The sequence below is a fragment of the Rhipicephalus microplus genome, chromosome X (genome assembly GCF_043290135.1).
Source record: "Rhipicephalus microplus isolate Deutch F79 chromosome X, USDA_Rmic, whole genome shotgun sequence".
Lineage (NCBI taxonomy): Eukaryota > Metazoa > Arthropoda > Arachnida > Ixodida > Ixodidae > Rhipicephalus > Rhipicephalus microplus.
This window is the reverse complement of record NC_134710.1, coordinates 230624385-230637297: the sequence shown is the minus strand read 5'-3', so window position 1 is coordinate 230637297 and position 12913 is coordinate 230624385. Positions and strand designations below refer to the sequence as shown.

Sequence of the window (12913 nt, the reverse complement as noted above, 5' to 3'; positions counted from 1 at the left end):
ATTTTTCCCTCATGTACGAAGGAGGAAAGGTGATAAGGGCACTTTTGTGATAGAGATGTGCCAAATTTGGGTCGGTGTTATATAATTAAAAAGGTGTAATATACAGTAAAAAAAATATGAAAGGTACCATATTTTCTCGCATATAACCCACACCAAGAATTGAAAAAAAAAAAAAAAAATGGGGGTGCGGGTTATCTGGGAATAATCCAGAAGCAGAGGTCAGCTTAACGGCAATGCATGGCCTGCTGTGCAGTCCACATCACCCTCGGCATGGTCTGGTGCAAAGCTAATAGAAGCCAACACAGGCCATAGGCAGATCCCTTCCGTAGCATGTTCATTTACTTTTTGCATACTTTTTCGATCTGGTCAACAGCGTGACAACGATTTGACGTCTGTCTCCGAGTCAGGTGTGGCCAGTTTGCACCGTTCATCAGCCTTGTCTGCTGAGGCACCATGAGTAGGTCTCGATGGCAATCTTTCACAGTGAAAGAAAAACTCGAGATTATAGTTGCTGCGGAAGAAATCTGCAAAAGAGCTGCTTTAAGGAGGCATGGCGTCAACGAGTCCTGCATTGGTGACTGGTGAAAAAAAAAAAAGCCTCTCTCAAAAGTGCATGCAAGGAGAAGCGAGCATTTCGTGGCCCAAAGACTGGTGCGTGCCCGCTTTTTGAGACGCAGCTTGTCAAATTTATCGAGAAACGGACGAGTTGCGGCCACGCTGCGTCAATGAAGATGGCACAAATGGAAGCGCTGAGGCTGGCCCGCGAGATCAACATCTTGCGCGAGTTTCGTGCAAGCCTCATGGCTTGGCTAAACATGTGGGTTATACATGCCATTTTTTTTTTTCCTTTTTTTGGGGGGGGGGGGGGGGGAGTTTAAAGTTAGGGGTGCGGGTTATGTGCAAGAAAATATACCCCAGGCAAAGGCCAGTTAGGTTAGATTTTCTTTAACTTCAGAAGAATTGCAGGTCAGTCCAAGTCCTTCCACCTCACTTTTTCAGCGTGGCGAAGACCCTTATACACCTGGGTACCTTCTCCCTCTTACCTACATTTTTTTTTCTGTTCTGTTACTATAAGACAGCACAAAACAACCATTTAGCATGTCAACCACGATAGTCTCCTTCCTCCTTCCCTTCTTTTTCACACAAGCTTTCTTTTCCCCACCTCTACTTTTGTGGTTATGAAAAAGTGAGCAAAGCATGCATAAACATGCTGCCAAGGAATGCAGTTGCTGTGTTGATAAAGACAAATCCTCTTCAAAAAACAATAGCTCCAGCAACATTCTCTGTTCAATTTTTACCCACCTCAAGACTCCATCTTCCTTTGAACTTGTCTCTTTTTAATTTTGAAAAGATAGTTTTATGAACACCGTCAGACTATTTCCATCCATTATTCATATCATCTATGTAGTGGTCACTGGACATTGAACAACAATTCTACACCAATTTTATATGCACCAATGTTCTGAGAAAATGATAAAAAAAAAGCAGCATGCCATTTCTGAAATATACTCATGATTAATCACATTTTTGTTTTCCCTGTTTGTTTGCTATAGGTTGAGCATAGAGAATGCACATTTAATGAAGAAAGTTTTCAATACGAAAAAGCTCACTACAGTCAGTACCTCTGCAGTGGCTGTTTCGGGTGCACTAGCAGTAGTTGCAGTTGCAGGCCCAGTGGTCCTGTAGACTAGGGGAGTCTGGCGCATGGACATGTGGCGGCTCCGGCCTGGTATCATTCCTGCTAGAGTTGCTCTCGGACGACTCCCATTACCATCGCTGCTGCTGCCTTGTCCTGTGTGCATGTGCTGACCTGTCGAGACAACCAAAATGTATGCCCTACTACCTACAAACTTCTACTCCAACATGTTATTGCTTTTATACTACTACTGAGCAACATTATATACAGACATATATATATATATATATATATATATATATACACACACTAGATAATTCTCAGATGGAAAGAATGAAAACACTACATTGCCTGAAGAGAGATGCAACACTGAATCTTCCTAGGCCCAACTGCATGCACACGATTTTCGAGTGACAGGATTTGCTGTCGCCGAAGCACATTCTTAGCCATCGCTTGTCACGTCGCGCACTTCTGGAAAAAAAAAGATCACTGTCGCCCGAAAGCCAGCATGACAATTTCCGACAACATGGCTGCACCCTTAATCCTTGCTTTGGTTAAATTTGCTCTCGATGCTTGTTATTTGCACGTATTTCAAGGAATGCAATGTATCGACCACCTTCTTTATATTCTCATCTCACGCGGAGAGAGGGAGACAGCCGCCGTATTTTGCTGTAAATCTGGTTATCGATGGTTTGTTTTGATCTTTCATGATAGCTTGTGACAATTATGGTAGCCTTCCTGTAATATGAAATAGTTATGCAAAGTGCGTTGTAGCCGTTATAACGTATGCTTCTGGGCACTTTGTTGCGGTCAAACCAAAATTATGAAAAAGAAGGTCGTGAAACGCTTTTGTGGCTTCTTCATGCCACACAAGACAGTAATAAATTTGGCATGTTGTCATCAACCTACTTTTAAACTTCTTTTCCCAATTTATGGGCATGCACGCGACAGTTTTCATTCTAGCAACAATGACACTGTCGCCGAAATGTGGTTGCAGCCGTCGCGACGTGACCGAGCGACAAAGCAAGTTTGTTGTTGCAACTCGAAAATCGCATGCATACGGTTCGACTTTCAGGCAGAGCTGCCTGCTACACCGATATACAGTTGACTGTCGTTAATTCTAACTAGGAGGGGCCTCTGAATTTCGTTTGAAGTATCAAAAAATTTGAATAATCAAAGTTCTCAAATAGATGACTCTGGTTGAGGTGGTGGTAAAACTATTACCCAAAAAGGGGCTCTGAAGGACATTCGGCTAGACGCCAGGTGTAGAGAGCATCTCCTACGTCGGGACACCACACATTATTATTAGGCACTTATTTTATCACATTTAAAAATATTTAAAGTGTCTTTGAGCCCTAACTGCACGCAGTGAACAGAAAGCAGAGGTGTAAAGTCCACAAGTTTATTGGCCATTTACTGCTGATCAGACCTTTTAAATGAATTGTGAATTGCCAACTGCTTCATTGCTATAAGCATGCGGCTTCAGCACAAAGCTCTTTATACCAGTTACCACGCGGCTTATCATGCGTGTGCTTCGTTTCAAACGTTTGTTCACCTGCAAAGCCTTTTTTTTTTTTTGAAGGCCTCAGGTGCTTATTTTTCATTTTCAGACAGTTAGGATTATTTAAGCACACAAATTTTTTAAATAGTAGAGGGAAAGCAGCTGATATTTTCTGATATGGACCTCAAAATATGAATTAACCGAATAGTGCAGTATGAATTAAGAGGCTTTTAAATACATTGAAAGAATAAAGGGCCACCCAAAAAAATTGGCCTCGTATCTGCATGTAATCTGCAAAGGTCATCGAAAGACTATAGTCTTGCGTGTGGGGAGAGTGAACAAAACATTTATTTTATGTTCTGCGCAAGAAAATCGGTGAATGGTATTCCGGAGGCACTGCGTTAGAGTGCCTCGAGCGTGCAGCGGAGGCGAACGAGTGCATCAAGTCACTTCACACGTGAGACATGAGCACCATCTGGCAGTTTCTTTCGGAAAACAAAGCGCGTGGCTGTGCGCGCCCATCTCAGGGGTGATAAGCTGTAGAACGCAAGGCGCGGGTAGGTGCCACCACCATCTCGTCTTAGCAAAGCGTTGGAAACACTCTTCGTTCCATGCAAGCGTTGCATGGTAAGTGCAGCATGATAAGCGCTACGGTTTTTAAAATTACATAGGTATGCGTTTTCTAGTAAGAGATGCATATGCAGAATATATGCGTGTTGTTATGGTGCCCCAGACATGCGCAGTAATTGCTTTTTAATTGACAATTGCACAAGCATGAACGCTCAACCTTGAGCAACATTGGTGGTCGCTGCGGATGGGGTCGGCCGTTTCAAGTACCCGATGCCGGTAAGAGTGGAAAAACAGACATTTGTACAGACAGACAGACATTAAAATTTTTGCGTCGAAGGTCCCCAAGAAAGACTATCGTCTTTAAAAATTTAGGTTTGTTTGAATTAACCGAAAGTATGAATTATCAGAGTTTGAATTACCACGAGCCTACCGTATTGAGAGGCTAAGAGCATACAGTCTGCCAACTGAATTTATTACTGCAATTACGAGTAACTAGGTATAAGGTATGTACAATTAGGTCTGTCCAGATACATCAGATTACATTTATAACATTCAGAAAAAAAGTAGTTTGCTACCAGAGTACCAAGGATTGGCAAAGAAATTTTTGTTTTGGAACAAAAAAGATCTTAAATATACAGATGTACCCTGGGTAACCAGTCAGACATGCTTTTTAAATATTTTGAAAATTATTTTTAGCTCAATGTGAACCTAAATATTATTGTTGCGAAGGACACTAGGCAGCTTGCACAATTGAGCACAAGTGTGTCTTGGGAAGTAACTAATAACTTTTTTTCAGTAACTTGTAACTCAATAGTCATTCTAGGTTCGAGGAACTTGTATGTGCAACACTTACTTTTACACAGTAACTGTAATAGTAAATACTGTTATTTATTTCTGTTCTTATTAAAAATTATCCAGCAGCAACAAATTGAAATATTGGGTGACAAAATAGATATATACAACCTTCATTCTAGGCAAAAACTTGAGGGGGAAAAAAACTAATTTGTGTTTTGCCAAACTTCTGTGTCTAGCGGTTGGGCCATGAACTAAAAGGAGGTGGTGTTACACTGGCCAGAAACAAGCATGCCAACAATGCCAGCCGTTGCCTGCATTTCCAGCCGTTGCCTGCATTTCTCAGCCCACTCAACTTCCACTATGGTTCCCAGAACCACCCCAAACAGCACCAGTAGCGAACCACGCACCAGGCTGGGGTAAAGCATCAGTGCTTTTGTGGAAAGGGGAGAGAGGAATGAAAGAAGAGGTTGAGAAAGGGAAGAGGAGGACAGGAACACCTGCACCCTGCATGCGCCTCGACGATTGCGACGTCACAACCCCTGCTCGCTTGCAGGCGCCGTACGCCGACATTCCACTAAAGGTACAGCCAACTGTTCAAAAACACGTGGAATAAGCTCTGCTTAACGAAACAGTCACATCTTTCACACAGAGTTTACATGTTTACACGAGTTTTTCATATTTTTGTTCAGCATCCCTTTAAATGGTCAATGTTCATGCTTTTCTCTTATCCCAGCTTTCTTCTTTAGCATGTCCTGTTCACCTGTCAATTTTCCACAATGAAGGTCGCCTCATTTAGAAGATGATGTCACTAAGAGGAATATATTCCATGCAGAAGTCTGTGTTAAGAGTCAGATCAGCTGTATGTCGCAGATCAGCTGTATGTCGAGCAGGAAATGTTTTCACAGACCCAAAACATGAAAATATCAGCTGTTGGGCCGGCTGAATGGGGTTTGATTGGGTAACGATCCCGAATACCCACGCACATGATCAAGGCATTTACAGAAGCGATGAACTTCCAGAAGAATAAATGTTCTGTTCTAAGAAACATCCCGTCTCACTTTGTACTTTTTTTTATTGTCAAACTATAGAAACACAAGTTCAAATTTTGCACTCGTGAATATTGAGTCAATGTATGATTCGAGTAAAGATTATTTTTTCTTTCAGACGTAATCTGAAAGTCGCAAGATGTGGGGTTGGCGCAATACTGCATCGTATAGCCAAGGTTTTTAATACATTATTTCTATGAGAATTTCGCCGAGACCAAACCGATTAATCGTAAAATGCAGGTCGTCGCAAAACCGGAGGATTTATAATCGAAGTTCCCCTATATGATGATTGCGTGAGATTTGCATATTCATCGTGCACAGACTCCTGGATGATTACAGGATGTTTATGCACGATGAAAATCCTGCATTCTGTTTGGTATTGATCACTATCATCCAAGGGGGCACCTCCTTGATTTTGGGAGAGGCACGCCCTTGAAATGGTCATTTTTCACTTTTTAAGCCATGGAAAAAAAAAAAAAAATTTCGGGGGGGGGGGGGGGGGAGTGAACAGTGTTTTACCCCCTGGCTACGCCCCTGCTAGCATTTTCGCTCAATGCTGTTCTTTACTCCTGGATGATTACAGGATGTTTATGCACGATGAAAATCCTGCATTCTGTTTGGTACTGATCACTATCACTCAAGTGCGTAGCCAGAAAATTTTTCAGGGGAGGGGGGGGGGCTCCTTTTTGATTTCGGTAGAAGCACGCCCTTGAAATTGTCATTTTTCACTTTCTAAGCCATGGAAAAAAAAATTTCGGGGGGGGGGGGGGTGACCGGTACTTTACCCCCTGGCTACGCCCCTGCTAGCATTTTCGCTCAATGCTGTTCTTTGACTAGTACATAGTAGTGGCAAAGAAACAATTTCAGTGCAGTGCCATTCTATAAAACTTGAGAGATCACTCATCCTCACCTGACAAGTCACATGGAGCCATTACCACACAAAATGCGGGTCGTACAGTCATGTGGAGGACAGAGCAGAGGAATGGAAAGGGGGCTGAACCTCCTAGCACAGTTGAAGCAATTGCACTTCTCGCATATTACAATAAAATCACAAAGCTTGGCAGAACAGGGGCTGCAACACATCATGTGCAAGGTGTGAGGATAACTCCACGCAGGTAGGCATCTAAGCTGTTACCTGGGCTTCTTTCTAATACGCATGTATTTCAATTGAATGAAAGACTAAGCAAGCAATGCGCAAGAGCTGACAATTCACAAACAATAAAAACATCAGCTTAGAGATACAGTGGACTCCTTTTAAACAAAACTCGCTTAAATGGAAAAGCCGCATAAACGTAACTATCTAAGCACATATGGTTGGTCTCCTATATATTTATATATGATAAAAAGTTTCGGGTAATAGGAACATTTTTTTTGCTTAAATCGATTAAATGAAACAAAAAGGGGCAAAATCCATGAACACGGAGGGGCCACAGTAGTCTAGCAACCATAAAACAAATGCCGAAGCTAGCCTAGCCTAGCCAAGCCAATCCAGAGATAGCACATGTTTGCGCACGCCAAGCAGCGAACGACCCATTTTCTTGTCATCTTTTTTGTTTCCATCTAGTCGTGAACTTGAGATAGAAAAAAAAACGGCAATACAATGCACTTTTTGCTTTTGCTCACAACGAAAGTAAAAATCATTCAAAAACTTCACCACAACGACCTACCGAAGACAGAAATTGTGAAAAAGTTCAATATTCCCAAGTAAACACTGTTGAAGATACTCAAGAACAAAGGGAAGATTGAAGAAGCTGCAAAGCTTGTGAACTTCGCCATGGACAGAATGCAGTGGCGTACAGAAGAAATTGAAGAAGCTCTTTTTCTCAGATTCAAGCATGCGTGCAGTGCGAACTTCCCGATCAGGGGCCCTATTTCGAACGGAAGGCCAAAAAGATTGCTACTCGCATGGGGATCTAGCACTTGCGGGTGAGCGATGTCTGTCTGAGTAGTTCTAAAATTCAGCATGGTCTTGTCTTTAAGATAGTTTCTGGAGAAAGTGCGGCTGTAAACAGAGATATCTGTAAGCAATATCAGCAACATTTTTCTGTCTAATCAACGATATAAGCATTGTTCAACGATATAAGTATAAGTTCAGTCAGCCACAGTTGGTGCTTTTGAGATAAAGCCACATTTCATTGACATTGGGGGCTTTTTTATGAAACTTCTCTGGAAAAAAGTTTTTTGCTCTACGAGTTTTCATTAAGAGGAGTCCACTGTAGCTCCACAATGCTTATATTGACAAAAACCACTAAAGTGATGACTACAACTTTATTATAACAGGACTAATTTATACCTTAGGATACCACAGCCACCAGTTCAAAGTTGGTTTAATTTAGCTAGCAAAATCTACATTTCTTTTGTACTTGATGCACATTTTGGGAAGCCCTGCAGAATTTTCTTCATTATATAAATGTCTCAGTAACTCACGTTGAAGCACAACATGAGGCTGGTGTACGAGCGCAGTCATCAGACCGTTCAACATCTGATGTAGCTGATCATCATGCTGATTACCAGGTTGTGGTGCCTGTAAGTAAAGATAAGCAATAGAAGTGAAACAACAAACTAACAAGTATCATATGCTCCTACATAGTAGGCTTGTACAAATATTTGAACAAATATTACAGTATTTGAAGTTGTTTCGATTAGAATTTAATTTATTTTAACTTTTGAAGTATCCAAAATGAACGAATAGATGTATAATACACTAAAATCTCGATGATGCGATTACGATTGATGAGACTTTCATGATCATACGAATTTTAAGGTTGTTTTGGGTGGATTAAATTACATAAAATACGCCGTGATTCGGTGTTACACAAACAGTTTTCCCAGCATCTGCAGATAATAAATGTGCGATTGACCGCTGCAGGCAAGTGATGCAACTCTACTTGTCTGTGGGAGGAAGGCTTGATCACTCTTGGTCTTGAAAGAACTGAATGCGGCAGATTTTCTTTGCTTTAATAGGCGAAAAACACGCCGCGAGGCCAAGGCGAAAAAAATCGGTCCGAGACAGATTTTCATGCCACGCGATAGCATATCGCCTTTTTGCTTCCCGGCTTTTGCTACACCAGCTGCCCTAGCGCTCAAACAACCCGATTTAAACAACCAGCCAAAAATTCAACATGGCAGCAAATATGCCGGTGGCGGATCGCACCGGTGTATCGCGAACTACCCATTGCAGCACGTCAAAGCTCATGGCCTTGAGAAGAATGCGCTCATCGAACGTGGTTTACACTATGATCGCTGAGAACACTGGAAGTAGAAGAAAGCACAGCAGTAGCGAGTAAGCATGTCCTAACAAGTCTCGCTTTTGCATTGCAGGCTGAACTCGTTGCTGCCACTGCTGGTGCGTCCACTCGTGTCGTTTCTGCTGGCGTATCTTCCGAAACAACAACTGTGAAGACATTAACTGTTTCTTTGCAGCCTTTTGCATGCAGAACTAGAACTCGGTATGACCTTTAATGCTCTGGAAGCGGGCAAAATATAATGAATCCTCAAGCAGCGATGGCTCCGGCAGCAGTGGCATGTACAAAAGGCAGAACAAATGTGAACGTTATCGACAGGCACGGACGTGGTTTTCTGGCCGCTCTCGAGTTTTTGCTTGAACTCTTCACTGTGCACTCTCCAGGACTAATTTAATGCTCTGGAAATGGGCAAAATGAAATGAATCCTCAAGCGGCGATGGCATGTACGAGGGGCAGAACGAATGTGAACGTTTTCGACAGGCACGGACGTGGTTTTCTGGCTGCTCTGGCGTTTTCACATGAATTCTCCACTGTGAATTCTCCAGGACCGATTTTTTTTAAGTCAACTTCGCGGCGCGGTTTTCCAGCCACTTTCAGCAAGGCGAGGCAATTTCCAATGAGTTTGTCCACTTTCTCTCTGATGTGTATTGTGAACACGCCATGCCAGCAGCACGAGTGAGGAAACCGCGGCACTTTATAAAGAGACGGTGAAGACAGGAAAGTTCAAAAAAGCATCACAGACTTTTTTCAGCAAGGAGTAGTTGCCAATAAACTTCTTGTTCATCATTAATATCAGCTTTAAGTTGTTTTTGGTTCATACGAATATTTAACGTGCTCCATTCGAATTATTAGCATCGAGATTCTACTGTAGTCCGCATGTAACCTCCCTGTATAAGCCGTTTCACTGCAGTGGAAAGATGCTACACCGTGAAAACACCTATCCAAGAGAAATCCGCAAAGTCTCAAAGCCCCACTTCTAAGAATGAATGGCCGGTCTACCACACGTTCCCTCAGTATCGTAGCAATATTATCCTCATATCAATTTATAATTTCCAAGTTTAAAAGCTTGGTATAACGGCTTATATGCTCTAAGCTAAATTTTAAAACTTAACATACTTTAAAGGTTATCACTTGCATTTTACCGACAAAATCCTGCTCCTATTCAAAGTCATTTCCAGTTTTTTTGAACCACGAAAAAAATGACAGTTGCTCGGGCCTTCTTTCAAATTTAAAAAGATATTGTGCAGGTTAGTTGTATCATGACCAAAGTGCCCATTTTTCTTTACAATATGCGATATATTCTATTCAAATCTGATACGAAATTATTTGAACCAAATCACCATTCACTTTCAATTCGCTTCATACCTAAAATTCACTATTCGCAGAAGTCTACTTCATAGTAATGCTGAAAGACATTGCAGTATGCAGTGATTAGTGGTCAATGATGAGCGGTTAAGAGGTGGCCTTACTCACTTCTGCATCCATTGCAGCAAAAGAAAAAAAAATAGAAAATGCTGTGTCCACATTATAGTGTGGCTATAATATGGTTTACAGGGCATGGTTCATTAGCCTTAATGAAAAACAGTGTCAGGATTATTACAGTAAGAGGCAGAGAGTGTTTCAAGGAGTTAAGGGTAATCAGGCACTGACAACAACAAGCATGAAGACTTTACCTGCGTAGACCCCTGTGGTGCAGCCCGTGCACCTTGGCTGGGAGTACCTCCGCTGCCCACCAGGTAAGCTGTGCCACCCTGACTGTGTGTCCAGAAAGAATTGCACGGAAGGCAAGGATCAAATGAGCTGCCCAATGCACTCCCAAGAGCTGTGCCCAATGGAAAGCTAAGAGGGGCTAGGCCTCTGAACGGTCCTGGGGATGCACGTGTCCCAGTTGTGCCTGATGATGTGGTCACTGTTGCTGCCCCTGTTGTTTGAGCACGAGTTTGGGAGCTTCCAGAGCCTGCATCACAAGAGTCAATGTTTATAATTCACAGTAGTATCCAATATGACTCAAGAGCTAAAAGACCCATTTTAATAGGGATATTTATACTAATTGAAGTGATGCTACCATGGACTTCTAATTTGAAGCAATTTCTGGAGCAGAAGAATTTTCATCTAGGTGCAGCTGAACTAACAGGTCTGCAAGCCAAATAAGGCCCATGTGCTACATATATGATATCACTAGTTTAAAGTACTATTTATGAACACTGCACCGCAAGCAGAGTGATATTGACAGAATTATCTTTGGTCCTTGGCTTTGATCCCTGGTCCAAGATCAAATGCACATGCTTTCAGGTGCCAAGGTACCATTGCGGTGACACTGTCAAACACGTGACTCTGGTGGAGTTTGTAGCAATGTACATCGATATTATCAGGATGGTGCAGTAAATCCGATGAGGAACACTATGGTGCAGGAGTGGAATTGCTGTGCCTATGAGGAGCCAAGTGGTGGGAATGCCTTCCAGCATTTTGGAGCAGCCACTGGAGCAGGCAAAATCTGCTTTTGGAGCAGCTACCTCTGTGTTTGGAGCACACATGGGCTTTTTCATGATAAACACAGAGGAAGAAAATTTAGTTTTAATTTAATTTAATATTCTCAGTTTACATTGTCAATTATACAGAAGCAGCAAGCCCACAATATAACCACAAAAAATAAACAAAACAGATTATGTACAGAAGCGGTGACCTAAGATAGTGAGAGATATTGCATCAACAAGCTAGCTACAGAATGAAGTTCATAGCAAGCGCACACGGACACACCCACACCTACACATTCAAAGCTTGTTACAGTAAAACCTTGTTAAAAGAGAGAGAGAGAGAGAGAGAGAGAGAGAGAGAGAGAGAGAGAGAGAGAGAGAGAATTTATTTACAAAAAGATAGAGAGGTCGGCCTGAGCTATAGTTTGCTCTGGCCTGCTACTTTAAGCTGGGGAAGGGTGACTGGGGAGTGAAAGAGTGATGTAGAGAGATGAAATGTTATTAGGCTGGGTAACTCTACAGACGTGCATCCAGTCCAGTGGCTTCTAAGAAAGCGATGTCGGCTCGTATAACCACATGTGTGCTGCGGCGTCAGGCCAAGGACCTAACACAACTTCATCGGTTAATGGTCGACTAATATATTGGCCAATCGAAGATATCAGTTGCTGACGTTTGCTTGCATATGCTGGACAGTGGCAAAATATAGGTTCGAGCCTTTCTGGCAACAGACAGTGACCGCAATTGGGACCTGTGTCATTACAGCCAATCAAGTGGGTGTAACGTCTCGTGTAAGCCACACCGAGGCCAATGCGGTGGATAATGCATGAGATGCTTCGATTTAACTTGTGAGGAACACCGAACTTCATTTCTGGGTCCCATTTGTGCAGCAGCTTGTGCTGGTGTTCTGGTTTCTGCCAGTGCTCTAAGATGGAGTAGCGCATTACGCGTCGAAGTAGGATGTTAGTATCTTGTCGAGAAAATGCGATGCACACTTCTGGGGCACTATTTAAAGCTCTCTTAGCTTCAGCGTCTGCCTCTTCGTTGCATTATGCCACAATGAGCAGTATCCATTGAAATGTTACATGACGTCCATTTTTTGTAGCAATGCCAAGAAGCTCTGCAATTTCAATCGATAAAGTATGATATAGACCTTGTCTCATGAAGCCATCGATGATTTGAAGAGCAGCTTTAACATCGCACAGTATCGTCCATTTATGAGCGGGTTCTGTCGACATGAAACGTATTGCCTCCCGAATAGCAACAAGTTCCGCGGCTGTTGATGTGGTCTTGTGATCTATCTTGAAACGTCGAGCTATCTTCATCTGCGGGATGACAAAGGCTGCGACGGAGGTACGCGATGTGGTAGATCCATCAGTAGATACGTGCGCCACACCGTCGTACATAGTATAAATGTGCAGCAGTGTAAGTTGCTTTAGGTCGATCGATGATACAAGGGACTTCTTCATAATCCCAGGAAACTGAAGTATGACAAGTGGTCTAGGCAGGAGCTACGGAGGTGTCTCAGGAATACGTGGGGGAGCGAATCTTGGCGGTATGATGTTCTCGAGCCGTGATATAGCTCTTGAATAACTGCAGTCTCGGTGGCTGGCAGGGAGCGCTGATAGGGGATGTTGCCTGTGTCGAAT

The 12913-nt window shown here is 42.6% G+C and overlaps 2 protein-coding genes across 5 annotated transcripts in view; one reads left to right on the top strand and one right to left on the bottom strand.

The window, feature by feature from the left end:
* The window catches only part of LOC119187843 (large proline-rich protein BAG6), a 233953-nt gene that overhangs the window by 66311 nt on the left and 154729 nt on the right, over positions 1 to 12913 (bottom strand). For all 4 annotated transcript variants that reach the window (XM_037435931.2, XM_037435932.2, XM_075878767.1 and 1 more), the window contains exons 15-17: positions 10467 to 10750; positions 7976 to 8072; positions 1623 to 1810 (exon numbers count right to left, since the gene is read on the bottom strand). In XM_037435931.2, coding sequence (XP_037291828.1) covers positions 1623 to 1810; positions 7976 to 8072; positions 10467 to 10750 — 569 coding nt within the window. The remainder of the gene's footprint in view (positions 1 to 1622; positions 1811 to 7975; positions 8073 to 10466; positions 10751 to 12913) is intronic.
* LOC142776012 (uncharacterized) overlaps positions 7174 to 12913 on the top strand; it is a 111852-nt gene continuing 106112 nt past the window's right edge. Inside the window, exon 1 of the mRNA XM_075878769.1 lies at positions 7174 to 7474. Coding sequence (XP_075734884.1) covers positions 7323 to 7474 — 152 coding nt within the window. The 5' untranslated portion in view covers positions 7174 to 7322. The remainder of the gene's footprint in view (positions 7475 to 12913) is intronic.